Source organism: Condylostylus longicornis, unplaced genomic scaffold (assembly GCF_029603195.1).
Source record: "Condylostylus longicornis isolate FDR11 unplaced genomic scaffold, ASM2960319v2 ptg000031l, whole genome shotgun sequence".
NCBI lineage: Eukaryota > Metazoa > Arthropoda > Insecta > Diptera > Dolichopodidae > Condylostylus > Condylostylus longicornis.
The window spans coordinates 4,130,520-4,149,948 of NW_026578000.1; the positions used below are offsets into that span (position 1 = coordinate 4,130,520).

Genomic DNA, 19,429 nt, shown 5'->3' on the forward strand with positions numbered 1-19,429 from the left:
TTTTGTATAAATGTTGTTTTTATTTTTAGAATATTTATGCGAAAAGTTTTAATATTATTTTAACATACAGAGCCATACGCATACACACACAATTACAAAATTATAAAAAGAAAAATGTGAAAACGTATTTAAATAAAGTGAAAAAAATAATTAATTTCTATTTGAAAAAACATGAAAATTCATTATTATTCTGCTTTACAAATAATAATATTATATTCAAAGCAATTCATAGACAGACATGTATGGAAATTTTTATTTTGTAAAAAAAAAAAACGATTTTTTAAAATAATTATGACGGCCCACAACAATAATAATGTTCAATTAATTTTATGAAATTGTTTTAATATTTCTCACAAATATTACCGTAACTCTGTACATAACATAAAAATAAATTATTCAATTTTAAAAATTTTAATGAAATTCTGAAAAGAAAATCAATATTATTTGAAATTCAGTATTAAAATATTTTTAAACTAAATAATATACTCGTAATCTTGTTGATTTGTAGCAAACTTCAAAATTTTTGAAAAATATTTAAAGACCTTATATGTAGAAAAATAATAATTAAATAGAAAACACTTTATAATGTTAAAAGTAACAATCTTAATTTAAAACAATCGTTGCGTCACTAACTCTCATTTTTCATAAAATGGAGTATTTTATATAAAATAAATGTCAGAATTATATGTTCCAAAAACAGGTTAAAAGAAACTGAAGTATTCGGAATGAAACGTAATTTTGGTATGTATGAATATTCAATACAACATGTCGCAACTGCCGGGAGATGAATAAATAAGAAACCTTTGCAAGTCACTTTTTCTGCGAGTGTTCGACCTTGATTGGCACCAGAATAGTCACAATTGCCAAAACAATATATGAAAGATTAACATTAAAGATTTAGAAAAATTTCTCAAAAGAACCGGGTAAGTTAAATAGGCTAACTATTATCTCAATGACGACTTGGTGGTCACGGGTGGATCATATCATACCGGAGCATTTGTGCTAATTGGAATGCGATAGACCTGCCGTATCAATCACATCAACCAATCATCCAATATATGAATATAGATAAAATCTCCTGGAATAAGGAGAGTGGTGATGCCAAGCAAAATAACTCTTTTATAAGTCACTCTTTTATAACTGCTCTTTTTACTCTAACTTTTATATCACCTCAACTTTAAAGTGCGATAAATATAAAATTTTTCTTTCGTTATATAAAATTCGACCCAGGACCAGCATTCTAATTAGAAAAAATATTAACTTTATTCTACTTTCAGAGTACATGACAAGGGACCTAACACCTGTCAGGGGCCGCATTAATGTTGGGGGCAAGGACTTGGAGATAGTGCTTGCATCAGCATACTTTCTATACAGTGCAATAGGAAAAGGTGGCCACTCATCATGGGGTGTGATGCGAATGCGCATCACGTTGCATGGGGAAGCAGCGACACCAATACTAGAGGTGAGTCTTTATTAGAATTTGTAGTTAAAGAAAACCTAAAACTATAACCGGGCTTCGTTAGAACTGTGGCCAGGCATCCCCTGATGTTGGAAAGGGCTGTGGAGGAGCTCGGGGGAATTATGGTCGAGGCTTTTGATTCGAACTGCCCCATTGGTGTGCCAAGGGATTTCACAGATGCACCTGGGTGCATCCCGAGATTGGAAAATCTGAGGGTGGGGGTTCACAGGCTTTTCAATAGGGCTACGCGAGAAGGTACTTGGGAAGAGTACAAGATGAACTTAACAGCATACAGCAAGGAGATCCGAAGGGCTAAGCGCAGAAACTTTAGATCATTTTGCGGGAGCATAGCGGAGACGACGGAGGATGCGAGGCTACATAGGGTTTTGAATAGACACAGGGTGCCAGTGACTGCTTCCTTAAGGAGACCGGATGGCGGCTACACGGAGAACGAGAAGCAAAGAGCTCTTCTCCTCCTGGAGGCGCATTTCCCCGGCAGTACTCCATATGTCGGATCCGTGACGTTGGAATACAGGACACCACGTCCTGAGGATTGGCAGAGGGCTGCACGTATAATTACGTAAAAAAGGATAAGGTGGGCTGTTGGCACATTCCCTTCAAGGCGCCGGTCGGGAGTGCATGGGTTTTCACCAGCACTAATTATCTACGGGCGGCGGTGCTGGCGAGAAGGCCGCTGCACGATTGCCAGCAAGCGTATCGGGCGAGGAGGTCAACAGAGACCAGTCTGTTCCACCTTGCTAGTACCCTGGAGAGCACAATAGAACAATTTACGTGTACGGAGCGGCTGTAGAGAGAAAATCGGAGGTCAAATACCTAGAAGTGGTATTTGATTCCAAGTTTCTTTGGCGAAGTCACGAGGAAGTTGTGTGCACACGGGCAACCCGGGCACTTGTGGCGCTTGCAGGGCCATCTCGGGCAGGTCGTGGGGCTGCTCCCCGTCTGTCATGTTGTGGATGTATACCATGATGGTCGTGCCGCTCCTTACTTATGGAGCAGTGGCATGAGCAAGAAGGGTGGCTAGAAAGAACCTAGAATGATTGCAGAGACTCGCATGAGTCTGCATCACAGGGGCTATGAGAACTTGTCCAACGGCGGCAATGGAGGTGATTTGGGAACTAACCCCTTTGCACCTCGTTGTGGTGATTGCAACTAAGACTGCCATTTTCAGGTTGGGAAGAAATGGAGTTGGAATAATTGGAGTGAGGGATCGCAGTCGTCTCCTCGGGGCGGTTCCGCTTCTATCGATGCCTCGGAACCATGGTAAGGAGGTACAGCTTCGACAGAAGTTTTGCCTCGTTGCTGAGTAACAGAAGGGACTGGCAGCGTGACTTTTCAGGTCGCCCAGTGGGAACACACGTTATCAGATGGTACGCAGATGGGTCAAAGGAGACTATTGGGACGGGTGCCGGGTATTTGGGCCAAGAACCAAATTCTCCGAACCTATGGAGAACCTCTGCGTGCGGTTCAGCCTGGAAAGGGAGTATCGAGGACAGGAGTTAATGATTATGTCGGATAGCCGGGCTGTGATCGGAGCGCTGAACACGTTTTCAGTATCCTCCGCGGCAGTGTGGGGCTGTCTTCAGGAGTTCAATGAGTTGGGCAGATGCAACGGGGTCACACTATGTTGGGTGCCGGGACATGTGGGCGTGGAATGAAATGAGGCCACTGATGCGCTTGCAAGGAGCGGGACAAACACCACATACTATTCGTTGGGAATTAAGGAATGAATCAGAAATCAAGCGATCGGAGCGCTGGAGAAATCTTCCGGGGCTGCGGCAAACCAAGGACCTCCTGGGAGGTTATGAACAAAAGCGATTTAAGAAAATTATAGGGTTGGGCAAGAATCAGGTGAGAGTCCTCATCGGCATTTTTACGGGTCACCACAGGCTTAGGGAACACCTCAGTCGGCTGGCAATGGAAAATGAGAATACCTGCAAATTCTGTGCGGAGTATGGGGAGAACTCGGTAAACCTCCTGGGGGAGTGTCATGCTCTTGCTCATAGGAGTGGGGAGGTGCTGGGGGGCTTTGCTCTAATGGTGGCGGAGTTACGGTCTTCTGGTCCTCACAAGTTGCTTGAGTTCGTCAGGAGGGTGGGTCTCGAGCGTGTGTTGTAGGACATGACCCGCGCTCGGATGGAGACGCACAATAGATCCTTATACGTGGTCGCGGTGCACTGTTGTCCCCGTTGTACAAATCTGCAATCTATATAAAATTCTCGTATAGGATTCGGTACTTCTCCAACGCAAATAAACTATTTTAAAGACATCTGTCGGTCTTTGTGTGGTAAAATTTTTTATTATGATTTTATTTCGGCTTTGTTACGATTATTATTCAAATTCAAGGAGTTTTTTGATAAATTTTTGCGATATTTTCTGTAAGCTAGACAGTGTTCATTGCTGACAGTTCTGTGCTGATCGAATCAGATTTTCTTTTTTGATATTCAGGTAATCCAGTATTATAGCATTCATTTTTCAATATTCTTCTACTTACTATGGAATAAAAATTTTCAATAAACTAAACAATAGCAGACACAATAATTTTAATATCAAATTTATTTTTTAAACATTTTTAAAAATATTTTAATTTTATTTGCATTTTAATTACAGTATATAAAATATTTATTTTGAATTTAATTGAAATATAAAAAATAAGAAATAAAAATTTTAAAATTTAATGGGTTTTAGTTATTTTCACTTCTATTTAAAATTATTTTTACTACTATTAATATTTAACAAAAAAAAAATTAAAAAAAAAGTCCTCAATAATTTTCAAATGTTCAAGAAATAAATTCTTTTGTATAATTTTTGGAACCTTGTCTTGATTTCAAAGAAAATCGAAGATGTACATAAATAATTTACTCGTATATATGTTAACATTGAAAATAAATAATTCTATGTATAATAATAAAAAACAACAGCTTTTTCTGTTGAAAATTTTATTGAATTTGAATTTTAAGGACATTAAAAAAAATTCCTTGTCTTTTGTTTTCATATTTTTTAATAAATCAAAAAGGGCAATGGAACCGAAAATTTTAAAATTTTTGTTATTTAAACTGTGCATAAAGCATTGACCTCTAAATTTCCTGGTGCAATAATTGCAAAGGTATGAAGAAAATGGAATACATAATATATGGATTCTTTATACTCGTACGAAATGAGTAATATCTGGTATTATTGAAATACATCTAGGTAATAAACAATTCGTTTAAAACATTGGAAAATAATCGAATACAAAATTAAATCAATTCCTTAAAGTTTTCCTCTAAATTACATAAATATTAAAATTTACTGAAATTAAAATATTCAAAAATGAAAATTTTCTCTTCAATCTCCATATCGACTTTATATTATTATTATTTATTATAATAATTTATTTAATGATATTTTTGATTTTGATGTGAAAAGGAAAAACATTAATAAGTTAATGAAGGAAATATTAATTTAAATATTATTTTAATGATTATATATACACAATTATACATATAATAATAATTATATTGATATATTAAAGAAAAATCATTAAAATTGAAAATTAAAGAGGAAATTATTATTATAAGTTGTTAAAAATTTTTAAGAATTTATTTTCTAAAGATTTATTTTATATTTTATATACGGTCTTTAAAGAACACTTCAACTTATAAAAATATTAATGCACATATGCTAACAATTTATATAAGAGTGAAATAAATATCATATTTGCTATTGAAATTTTTTTTTTTTTTGCAATACTTTAAGGATAAAATCATAGACATGAATAAGTTCGCCTTGATCATCATTATTAAATTTCAATGAAATATGAATCGATTAACAAAAAACAAATCCAATAAATAAAAAAATTTATTTTAAAAAAGTTATAAAAGTTAGAATTTTAATTTTTGAAATATTTCTCAAAACTATCTGGAGCCTGAAAAAGAATAAGTTAATTTGTTTTAAACACTTTCTCCTTCAACTTATATTCCATTGCAAATTTTATATTTAAAGCTCAAAACAAAGTTTTTACTATTTTGTAAAGTAAACTGAGTACTTAATTTGTAAACTGCTCTTAGCTACTCTCTATTATTAAGTGTTTTACTTAATTTTAGCTTACATGAAACTAAAACTGTTTATATATTTACAAATTATTTTAATAATTTTCCAAATTGATTATTAAAATATGAAAAAATTTTGTACTTACCCTTCAAATACCTTCCACTTACTTAAATTTTGCTATTTGAATTCCTCTTTATATACGAGAATTTCTAAAATTTTATACTGTGTGGTTTGGCCAAAAAAACAATATAATATACATAAGTTTGTTAACGCTATAATATAGTTAAGTATTTTATACACAATAATTTTATTTTTGTGTAGATAAATATGGAATCTTTAAAATATCGGACATAGCAATCAATATAAAAATACAAAAATTTTCTGTAAAGAAGTTACAAAATTTTTATGATTTCAAAAGTAATCTCAATATGAAAGTGTCTGTCTAAGAATGATTTTACTAATTTAAGTTGAAAATTTCAAAATTTTGTCAGTATTTCACCTTTATCGCTGCTAATATTCATGACTTATACCTCAATAAATCACATACCATTAATCGAGAATATTGAATTTTAAAACTGGTAATTGAAATAAATTACAATTAAAACTAAATCTCCTACTTTGTAAATGCACTGATAGAAAATGGAACTTGCAATAATGCATTTAATTACAATATTTTAAGAAATCATTGTAAAATAACATTTTTCCTCCCATAATTTTATGAATATTAATTTTTAACTCAATATATTAATTTGTAATTCTGAATTAATAATTACTATTCCTAGATTTTTTTTATCCTTTTGAATAATTTCCCTTTGTTATTTTTGATAGCCAACATAGCATTGAAAAAAAAATTTCATTCGACTTTATTAGAATAAATAAATTCAAAAAAAAACAGAGAAGAGTAGGGAATTTATTATTACATTTGGTTAATGCATTTATTTCTATACATATATTGGGAATAATATTAATTAGTTATGCAAATCTATGCAAACATTCGATATGATGTAAAAAGGAAAAAAAAATTTTTTACTATTTTTTTCTATTTCTGTGAAATTTAACAATTTTTTAAAGTATCTCATCTCCTCATATGCAAAATATTCTTCTCAATGTGTAAAACATACGTCTAACATCCGTTTTCTATTTCCGCATTTTAAAATAAAATTGAAAAACAAGCATAAAAAAAAACTATCCATAATTTTATGCACCTTTTTTTTTTAAAAAAAAAATTCAAAATTTATGCAAAAAAAAAAAAAAACTAGCATGGAAATGAAAATATTTTCAATTTTTCTCTGTTTTCCATAACATATTCAAATTAGCATTATTTACAGACTTTACAGACACACACTATGCATATTTTTAATTCCATTTATTTTTATATTTATAAATGTACATATGTGATGTGACGGTTTGTGAAATAAATTTAAAATAAAACAAATTTCTCTTCTTACTCAAAAAAACACGTCCATACATAATATGTAAATGTAAAAAATAAAGAAGAATTTTCTCCTTATATATGATCATACTAATGATAAATTCCTAGAGACTTCTATGAAAATTTATTATATAAAAATTCCATATAAATTTTAAATATTTTAAAAACTAAAAAATAGAGAAAACCGGAAAAAAAACATTACAAAATACATTGGCCCTCCCGGTACAATGAATTGTAAAGTAATTATTTTTTATTAGAATCAACCATATGTAGGACAATATTGTTGCCGAAAATTTATTTTATATGGGCAGTCAATTCGATTTTTTCTTAGTAGAACCAGAAAATGAAATTTATATTTATTGAATAATAAATTGAATACGAAATTTTATATGAATTTAATTTTAAAAAATATTTTTTAACTTATTACCGTTTAGGAATTGCAATAATTAATATTACAACTATTAGAAATTAATTGGGTACTTTCGATAGTTCATATTAAAGTTGACCTACACTAAAGTATATTCCAAAATTCTATTTATAATCTATAATGGACAATGGATTTGAAAGTTAAATGCAAACAGAAGAAAAAATGTTTTGTAATCAAGAAGAAGATTAATAGAATTCTTGTAATTTTCAACTTAACAATAAAAGTTAATAGAAATACACAATTTAATTTAATAATTAAAGCATATACTAAATTTTCGAAAATACCCCATATCTTAAATATTATTTAACAAAAAATTTTAAGCTTTAAAATCATTATAACATTTAAAACCATTAATCACATATGTATGTAACTTAAAGAACCAAAATATCAGCATAATATATAATTATAATATAAAATTTAACATAAAAATTAAAATTCTTAAAAACCGGATTGAAAACAAAAATTCCAACATTTAAAACTTATTTAGAACACTAAAACTACAAATTATTTAAGTTCTCTTCTCATTTTATACATAACAAGTATGCAAAAACGCTTGTTTTTATTTGCGTTTCATATTATATAATATTAATAACATACATTTTTCTACATAAAAATATATTTTATATTCCTGTACATACACACGTAATTCTATTTATTATTTAGATTCAATGAAATTCGTTTAGATAAAGTTTCTGAAAATTTCTTAACATAAAACAAAAATTTTAATGACAGGAATTTAACACAAAAAAAAAAAAAATAATTGAAATAAATTGTGAATATTAATTTAGAAATTTCTCAAAATTATGATAAAACTAAAAAATAATACTAAAAGTACAAGTAAGTAAATTATATAACATAACAGTGTTAATTAAATTTTAAATTACATGTAGGAGTTTAGCTTATAGTAGTGCTAGATAACATTCCACACCATTAGAAATCAAATATTGAAAGTGACATAAATGTACGAATAAATATTTTAAATTTTAAAAAATTATGTGAACTGTTGAAAAATTGAGCTTATATATTAAGACTTTATTAGTTATACTTAAGTTTTTTGAGAAAATACATATGTCATAAAAATATTTTATACAATTAACGTATAAGTTATCTAATTTAATTCCAAATTTAATTCCAAATTTAATTTTTTTAATTTTGGCAAGAAATTGCTATGCAATTTTTTTTTTTAAATTTAAAATTTTATTATTGATTTTTTTTTTCCGGGCAGTGTTTACAGATCAAACATTGTGAATGGATTTTATTTGATTTGTTAAAAATTTAATGAAACTTAGATGCTAAAAACGTCCATGGGTTTCATTTAATGGAAATAACAGAATCCTATTATGATCAAACAAAAAAAAATCCATAACTAATGTTTAATGCCCAATAGCGCTGAATAAATTAACGTACTTCTACATTTTTTTTTTAACGAAATTAAAAAATATATAAAAAAAATTTTAACTATACTTAAACGAATTTTACAATGCCATATAAAATAAATTTTTAATATGAAAATTACAAAACATTTGCCTTTCCATTGGTTACACTTAAATAACTCTATTTAAATACAATTCTATTTCTATGTACGTACAGGAATACAAGCATATTTAGATATGCGCCTATATATATGCAATATAATAATGTTAAAGATAAAATTACATTGAATTATAAAAATATTTTCTCACGTTTTGTATGTTTTTCATTTGTTTTTTTTTTTTATTATTTTTACAAATTTACATTTTCATTTTTTTTTTTAATTTTTCTGTATTTTTTAACCAATTTTCTTTTTTTGAATTTTGTAAATTTATTTTCTAAAATTGTTTCCGGTTTTATTTCGTTCACTTCGTTATTTGTTTTTTTTTTTTTTTGTTTCAGTTTTTATATTCTCTCAAGTTTCTTTTTCTATTCCTCCATTAAAATTTTTGCTTTTTAAAAAATTGTAATCAAAGCAAAAACACCATATAATAATGCACAAGGATACGCAACCAAAACTTGCTGATGATCCATAGAATATGCTGTGACAAAAAGTTTTGAAGCTGATATCGCACACCATAAAATCGAAATTCCGGTTAAAATTAATCCAAATGGTCCCCTATAAATATGCAAAATAAGAAAAAAAAAGAAACAAAAACATTAGTTAAAATAAAAAATTAAAAGAGAAAAAAAAATGAGGAAAAAAACTGGAAAGATTTTTTTTAATTTTTTCATTTAAAATTTTGAGGAGTGTAATATGCCTGTAGTATTACAAAGTATTTTACATATACACGACAGTTAACAAATACACAGTTTAGTATATAGAGTGATTCAATATAAAATATTTTGAAAGCGTATATGAGTATTGAATTTAGATTGAAATTTTGAAATTAACAAAAAATTTTATATACTTGTCATAACAAAATGCAAGTACAAGAACGCTTCTTAACCACAAGTCTTATATTAATTGCAATCTAAAATTTTGTATATTTAATTATAGCAAATGGGCGTAGTAAGTTTCTGATAATGTTTATTTTAATGAAGCATTGCATGGAATTTGAGATTACGCTCCTTATATGAGTTCCTTCTCTAAATAAAAAAAAGGTTCTCCAAACACATAAAGAGTACGGCTGCAAACAACCCGATAAATGATTTTATAGTGTTTCCAATAACTTTACATCTGCAACTGGTTCCTAAACTATTCCAATTATTTCTATTCGAAAATATTCTCAAAACTCTCTTTATAATTTCACTTCAATTATAATCCATTCACAAGAAAAAACAACATGAATCACCCTATATATAATTGAATATTATAAAAATAAAATTAAAACGAAAAACGTCACGCAAAGAATTTTTATATCAAGCACTAGGACTAGATTAATATGATTTAGTAATTTGAACTATAAATATACAAAAATCATATTTTGTACGTGAAGTCCGATATTTAAAATTTATATTTTCTAAAAGAGAGAAAAATAAAAAAAAAATTTAAGGAATTTGTAGAGGATTTTTTGACTTTTAATCTGTAAAATTTTCTATAAAATTTATTCTTCTATCGTACATAATACATAAATTGAAACTGTAAAACATTAATTTCTCAAATAATTTCGAAAAAAATATGGGAAAAATTAATTCATGAGTACAAAAAAAAAAAATCATAATTTTACCAAGTTATAAAAATATTTTTAAAATTATAGCAATAAATTTTTTAAGCAAATTTTACCAAATAATATTTGCATCTTCTACAAAAATTTCATGTTCATTAGACTTAGTACATTTAAAAAATAAGAAAAAAAAAATAGATCTGCCAAAAATGGAAGATCAATTAAAAATTCTTAATTAAACTCTTCATATTATCAATTATAAAAACTATTGTACGAGTATATCAAAAATTTGGCAGAAAATTGGCTTCAGAATTCAAAAAAATGATTTTACCCATTAAAATAGATTTTATAGCAAAATATTGATTTGCCGTATCCTGTTCTAATATTGAAGTTAAATGATAGAATCTGTTGTTATTTTAAGTATATAATTCAAGTGCATAGACTAGGATTAAAATTAAATTTTCTAGATAAGTACAGCAATGTAGCAATAAAAAATAAATTTAGTTCCGATCAAAAATATCTGAGCTATTTAGAAACTTACCAAAGGCATAAATTCTATCATTAAGTTGAATTACAATGACTTATTGTCAAATTTTCAAATCTTAAATTTTATTCAGATTAGCAATTAAATTTCTCAAATCTAATAAATAAAATTATATATGGAAACTATAAATTTTATAAAACTGATAATTTTATTAGAGTGTTATAAAAAATTTCTCTACACAAAAATCTTAGTTTTTAACTCTTTATTACATCCTTTGAATAATTTAATTAAAATTAAACTAAAATAAAATTGAAAATATTTTTACAATTCATATAAAATTCTCCTATTTTTGAAATATCAAAATAATATTTGAAAATTTTACAAAATTCTTCTTTGTTTTTATAAACATTTGAAATAGAAATCGATAGAAAAATTTAAAATATATACATATACATGACTGGAATATCGAAAATTAGAATATTATATTGAATATAGACTATATATATATATATATTTATATTATATATATACAAAATTTTATTTTATTTTTAAAATGGACTCTTAAAATTGTTACTATATTGAATTCTCGTTATCATTGCAAATATTTAATAGTACATATGTATACGTGCGTATGTATATGTATATACTTAAATAAATACAAATGTATTTATATCCCGGTTCTTTTGTATATTTATGAGTATTTTAATCAACCGCTGTTTTATTTTTAATCTAAAATGGTTCTCTTTCAATCCCACTCATATATTCTCGCTCATGTAGTTTTGTGATGATATTTATTTTAATTTTTTTTTTTAATATCAACAATATACATACACATATATATTTTTTTTTGTTTTTCGAACTCACATATTGTAATATTTATTTTTAAAATTTATATTTTATTATTTTTTGATAAAAATGGAAAAAAATATTATAAAATATGAAATTTTATTCATCAAACATTGTGTATACGAACCACGAAAAATTATTGATTGTTGGTGTTAAAATTGAGAAAAAAAAAATAAAATTTTAAATTTGTATTTTTTTTTTATTATTAAACAAAAATTAATTTTTACTTGATTGAATTTCACTAAAAACAAAAAAGAAAATGTGAAAATTATAAACAAATAAAAAATTATTTTTTGATTTAACAATTCAGTTGTTTACAAACAAAATGAATTTTTATATTTTTTTATTTTTAAATATTTTATAATTACAATTTTTGAAATGAATCACAACAATATAAATAAAAATTTATGAATATATGTAAAACTAATTAAAGTTCATTGATTTAAAATCATATGGTTTACTTAAATTAAGTATAACCCTAAAATTTTAAAGGACGTTTTGAAATTTAATAATTTTGATAATTTTCATTTCATTTATACAAATATTTAAATAGAAATTTAAATGAAAGTGATAAAAAAAAATATTTATTAAATTAACAAACTATGTGCATTCGAACACCAACATCAATAATAACAATCAAACATCATTATTCTCATTCAAACATTCATTTGCTCTCGAACATTAACGTATAATTCATTTCATACTACAACAAATATCTAAAATTTCTATTTAAAATTTTTTTTCTTAATGTAATTTGCAAATAATTTAATTAAAATATGTATAACATAATTTTTAATCGTTCCTCTTGAATTCCTTCCAATAGCAATAAAAACCATAATCATATAAGCAAAATTTATTTTAATTTAATGAAATATTCTTTTTTATTACTTTAATTATTTGCTTTATTTAAAATAAATGAACTTATTACAATTTTGATTAAAATTTCTTTTAATAAATCAATGCACTTTATAATTTAAGAGAAAAACACCTACCAACAAATTGCATATTATATTGTCATTAAAAATGAAATTTCAGGTTCAACAAATCTTTGACTTTAAATCAAACGCATTAAAAAAAATTTTTTAATAGTAACACATGTATGAATATGTGTACAGAGTCTGCGGTAATTTTTATATATCAAAAAATTTTTGAAATCAAATTAAAAATGACATACGGCTCAAAAACGAGTTTCTTGATGTATCAATGAAAAATACCAGATGATTTTCTTTGGGTCTTCAATTTTTTCATATGAAAGGGAAATTAAATTATTGAATTGAACATCTACGAAACTAGAAACAGAGGTAGTAATAAGACTTAGTTTAACAAGGTTACCGGCTATGTTAAAGTAACGTTGCATTTGAGAATTAACTTGCTGCATTAGGGTTACGTCGCTTTGAAACATAACGTTTTTTAAAAACGAAAAGTTAAAATTGCAAATTTTTCGATTTATAAGATCATGTGATTCCGAAATTCAAAGAAATTATAACTAAAATATTCTAATATCCTTTATTCTAAGGTTTCCAAATCATATTTAATAATAGACCTGTCCGACACAAAAGAAATGCACTTTGATACCAGACATCCTGTATACATATAACGTAAATGATTTTTTGTCTTGTCAAACAAAATAAAAGATAAAAATATAAAATTTATTATAATACTCAAACTACCATAAATTTTACTATTATTATTGTACAAAAATTATACCCTATTAAAAAAAAAGTTGTAAAAAAAAATTTTTTTTTTACAATATTGGTAAAACAAAAAACATTTTTGTTTAATCATAAAATAATAAAGAAAATGTACAGTCATTGTCGAAAAAAAATGGATTCTTAAATTTCCCGCGATTTGAAATTATAAAGCCTCGGCCAATTTTAAAAATTCCCCATACATTAAATAACAAAAATCTGAGAATGCAGTAAAATAGCAGTACTTAACAGCACATAACCGGGTAGAAGATGTATTAAGTTCGAAATTAAATTAAGTTCAAAAAAAAAAATTATTCACTTTCTTTTTGCAAGTACTGTGCATTTGTAAATCTTTCTACATATTTAAATTAATACATATTGTTTTTATTTTAACAAAGCAAGGAGCATTAAATTAAGAAATAAATGTGTATAACAAAAAGTTATTATCAATATTGATACATAAAAGGAAAAAAAAATATAATCATAAAATACCATATTGAATACGTAATTTAAAAAAATATATACATAAATATATACTTACTGAATTGTAAAGAAAACATTAATACCAGACAACAAAACCATTGGTAATAGACAATAACCGAGAACTGATACAACAGCACCGAATGTAACAGTAGCTTGTGTTGCCATCAATGATAATAGACAATAAAATGCTAGTGATCCTAACGTACCAATTCCATATATATATGAGAATGTTACTTTCCCGCTCTAAAATAAAATAAAAATAAATATTACGAGTATGTAAATAAAAAGTAATTAATACAAGAAGAAAAGAATGAAAATAAAAAAAATTTTAATATTGTATGTAAAAATAAAGAAGCAAAAAAAAAAAGAAATGGAAAAAATTAAGGGTCCGAAAAACAGTCCGATATTTTCAAACTTATCAAACATTATGGATGTTGTATATAATAATATATATATGTATTTTTTAATACATGTATGAATTCATTATTGTATTCATGTTATATGTATAATTCATTTTAAAATAAAATGAAAGAACATATCAATATATGTGAATGTGAAGAAAAAAATTGTAATGAATGAGTAGTGAATTTATTAATTATTTATTCATATTTTATATTTTTTTTCATTTCTGTATTTATTCATTCGATATATGAGCTTCAAATGAAATACAATAGAAAAGAAAATATTTTTTTCTTTTTCTTTGTTATATGGCTAATGAAGGTTTGCCATTTTAATAATACAAAAACAACAAGAGCTAAAATAAATATTAAAAAAAAAACAGAAGCAAAAATACAATATTTTTTGCATTTTATTAAATATGATCCTTTTTACTTATGTTTATATCCGTATTATGTTTATGCTTATATAATATATTAGTTGTATCATGTATGAAAATAAAATAAATGAAAATTTTTTTACTCAGAAAACGAATAATCACAGTCACTTTACATGATATACACCGTGGAGTATTTCTCATTCAAATTTATTGTAAGTTGACTTGTCATAAAACGAAAGTAAAACTGATTTGAAAAGACGTGTTTTCCCAAAAATCCATATTTCTATGATACTTGCTTCACAAATTAATGAAATTTTAATAAAGAATATTTCAATATTTTTTTTCAATTTTTTCTTGTAAAATCAACTTAGTTTTTTTCTCAGTGTATTTGATATCTATATAAATATTTATCTCAGTGTATTTCATAGATTTTTTTATTTCTTTTAGCAATGTTTCAAAAATAAATTTCAAAAAAAAATTGTTCGAAGTAATTTAAAAGTCTGTAAAAACATTGACACACTGAGAAAAATAATTTCTTTGTGAAAGAGCATACGATTTTATGACGCCTAAGTTAATTATGTAAAAATATAAAATTTTCGAGTTATCTAGTTGTAGCATTTACCTTACGAAATATAATAGTGTTTTAAAAATAAATTTAAAAAATTAAAAATAATTATATAAAAAAATTAATATAAAAATATCACACTGTTCTTGATCAAGTGTATGGGAGAATATTGTATACACAATGAAAATTTATATTATTAATAAAAATTAAAATATTATAATAATTCATAATACATAATTATTCATACAACAGAATATACATGCTTTACCTTACAAAATACATATTTATATGATTTAAAAACAAAAAATTTACATACCAATAATAAGAATCCTCCTAATGCTAAACAAAAAGCTAATGGTCCAGCCATATCAGTATCCTGTAATATACTTTGTTCTGTTGTTCTAAATGGATTTAAGACTGACAAAGTCTAAAAATACAAACAAAAAAAAAAAAAAGAGATGAAATATTAAAAGGGATGAAAATAAAAAAAAAAATTAATTAAAATTATTAAAAATAATATTAATAAAAAAAAAAAAGGCACAAAAGAATAATATAAAAATAGAATAAAAATTTAATTTTCATTTCTTTTAATTTTCTTTTATTTCTAAATTCACCCCTATGTTGCCTTAATATCCCCTCTTCCTCTTCCCCCTCACCCAATTATATACAATAAAAATCCATTATATACAATACAAATTAAACAATTATTATTTTATGCTAATTAACTGCATTAAAACTAAATCTAATTACAATTAAGAATCCTTTTTTAATGCTTTCTTTGTTATTTTTATTTTTTATATTAAAAAAAAATATTAATATTTTTATTTCAAAATATACAAAAACCAAAGAAAAATTTCATTAATAATTTTTAATAGTTTTATTTTGGGGTTACCATATGGTCTTAAAAAAAAAAACAATTATATTTTCATAGGCGTATTAAAGATGACTGACCCTTTAAGGCAATTTTTTTTTTTTGTTTCCTTAAACTTAAGGAATTTTTTCGGGAATTATTTTTCGGGAAATTTCGGGAAAATCTTGAAAAGCACAAAATAAATAACATACAAATTTATAAACGAAAGTCAAAAAAGAGTCAAAAATTATTAGTATTTTCAAACACAGAAAATAACTTCTCATATGTCATATATAAAAACTTCGCTTTACATTGAGATCGTTTGAGCTTTTTGTTTAAAAACAAAGAGCAAAAGCCTTCCAAAAAGCTACCTTCCTAATAAAAAGAGCAAATTCAAATTTTTTTCTATTCGTTTTAACCCATTCAAATCGGAGTCTCTCGATTTTGCTGAACACCTTCAAATTTTTTAATTTCATACAAAAAATAAAGTTGGATCAAACCAGTGATTTATGATTTGGCAATTTTCCCTTCAACAAGTCCAAATACTGCTTTTAAAAAGAAACATTAAAATTATATTTTTAAAATTACGTTCATTCTCATACGAAAATATTGCAGATATTGCATACATTTTGGATGAGAGTATAATTATTGGGGGGGGTTATAATTTTTAGAGGGATGATATAGGTAAAAATTTTCTTCTAAATTTTTATTAAAGATCTATACGAGTATACACATGAGATGTCAGCCTTCTATTTTCAAAGATGTTGAACTTTTGTAAACATATCCACGGACGGGCGGACAAGTACTTAAATGGGTACAATTAATGGTAGCAAATGGGTTAATACAAAAAAAAAATTTTATTTTAACTCAAAATTTTTTCCACATTTATAGAACCCCTATCCTATTAACAAAAAAAAAAAAAAAAATATGTTTTAAAAGAAAAACTCCATAATGAAAATTTAATTTAATTATCCTTAATTATTAATATATTAATATTTTTAATATTCAATGTAGAAAAAAAGGTAATAAAAAAAAAAAAAAGAGAGAAGGAGGTAACAGAAATATTTTCTCCCTTTGGGAAAACAAAAAATTCGGACAACAATTATTTTAATTACGGTCATGTCATCAATGTTAGAGCAAAAACAAATACAAAACAAAAAACGTCTTTTGATTCTTTTGTTAAAAAAATCTTAATTCTTTAAATTAACAATAATTTTATTAAAATCAAAAAAATTGTTCTTTTGAGATAATTTTATCTCTTTTGTTTTTTAATTTAAAAAAAAAATATTATTTTAATTCAATTTTAATAATTTGAAATTATCTACATTTTCTTTTCCTTTTTCATTCTTTCTTTGATTTCTTTCGTAATATTGATTACAAAGCAAAATTTTTTTTTCTTTTATTCTAATATGCCCTTATTATTATTATTGCATAAAAAAGGATATTTTTTTCCTTTTAATATGCAAAAGAATGGATCAAAATATTGTTGAGATTATTAATATTAATTACTGTAAAATAAATATATAAAAAAAACAATTTATTTTTTCTTCATTTACAATTTTCTTGTTTTTTTTTTTTTGGATATTGTGCATTCCAATGAAAATAATTGAGTTAAAAATAAATAAAAATCTGATTTTAATTGAATTGAAATAAAAACCAAAAATAATTATTTTACAAAATTTTAATAAAAATAAATTGATATTAACGCAGAAATTTTAATTTTAACTTTTTTTATATTTCATTTGTATAGACCGAAGGAGTTATTAACTAGCTATATTGCAATTAGTAAAGTAAAATAAAAAATTAACAATTTATTTATAACTGAATACCTTTAGGACTTTTCCGTTATCACAAATGGTTTTCTGATAAATTTCTTCTACAAAAATTTATCACGTATCAATTACACAAAATTACACAAATTATCACAAACACTATTATCACATACAATAAAGCGCCGAATTCATTTTCAGTATCCTCTGCGACAGTATGTAATTGAATTTAAATCCTTAATAAATTAGGTGGGCACAACCCGTTTGTTCTATATCGGGTGTAGAAAAAATAAAGCAGATAATACGCTGGCAGGAGAGTGGTTGGCACACCTCTCCTTGGGCCTGAGTCCTTTTATATATTCAAACCATATACTGTTTGTTGAGAATTAAGAAAGGGACAAGAGCGAATACGGTGAATTTTGAAGACCAGTTTCTGTGTGATGGATAAGGAAACCTCAGTGCACTTTCTTGGAGGGTGTGATGAACTCGCTCAAACCAGAAGAAAGATACTGAGAGGATTTGCTCTCAAGGTGGCGCAAACTTGTGGCCATCCAGACCTGAAATGTGCTCCAGTTCATAAGGAGAGTTGATTGGCCTCAAATGGGTGTTGTAAAGCATGTCCCGCCCTTGCAGCCGTGATTCACTATTACCCTCGCTGAACAAACCTGCCAATCTACAAATTAGTCTACATACTGCAAATTTACCACATTCATTTACTTTATAATGGAAAACATTAAATTCATACATAGTGCGGTCTATAATTGAATCACAACGTTGCAATCTTTCAACGTTGCAATCTTTCAACATTACCAATTAAAATCATATGCAACATTGCTAATTGAAAAAATTTAATTTTTTTCTTCAAACTAAAATTTTAAATTTTATAAAAACTTGTATTTCAAATTTATATTTTAAAATGCTAAAATTAATAAAATGATCTTCTAATTACAGAATCTTTTATTATAATTTTGTAATCATATACAACTTTATTGTACTGAGCTAAAAAAATACTTAAATTTTCTTAAAGAAAATTATGTATGTACAATTATTTTCCTCTATAATATAAAATTTACCCAAGTACTTTAATAAAAAAAAAAATTCCCCTATATAAAATCAAACAAAAGAAATTCAATTATTGCTTAATATACCCTTTTTCTTTTCTTATTATTATTTTTTTATTATTTCTACAGTTCATACATTTAAATTACCACCAAAAAAAAAAAAGAGAAATTCACTTTTATAACCAAATAATTTAATTAGAAAAATAAAAATAGACCTATTTTTATAGACCAATTAAATACCCTCAATATTAAGCTCATAACAGTAATAAATACCAATATATATGTAATAAAAATTAACAGAAATATAAAAAAGAATATAAAGTAAAGAATGTTAAAACAAAAAGACAGGCTTATGTTTCTTTTTTTTATTACAAAAACAATTAAACAGTAAAAATGACCATTAACTGGCAAACTATTAGCTAAAGACCCCAAAAACCAAAATTTAATCCATCCATTCGCTCTT

General features: G+C 25.7%; 1 protein-coding gene across 1 annotated transcript in view; it reads right to left on the bottom strand.

Annotated features, from left to right (window-relative positions):
* Nucleotides 1-9,060: 9,060 nt before the first annotated feature.
* LOC129608235 (protein YIPF5) overlaps nucleotides 9,061-19,429 on the bottom strand; it is a 71,511-nt gene continuing 61,142 nt past the window's right edge. Inside the window, exons 5-7 of the mRNA XM_055519607.1 lie at nucleotides 15,603-15,713; nucleotides 14,005-14,189; nucleotides 9,061-9,457 (exon numbers count right to left, since the gene is read on the bottom strand). Of these exons, the coding sequence (XP_055375582.1) occupies nucleotides 9,295-9,457; nucleotides 14,005-14,189; nucleotides 15,603-15,713 (459 nt within the window). The 3' untranslated portion in view covers nucleotides 9,061-9,294. The remainder of the gene's footprint in view (nucleotides 9,458-14,004; nucleotides 14,190-15,602; nucleotides 15,714-19,429) is intronic.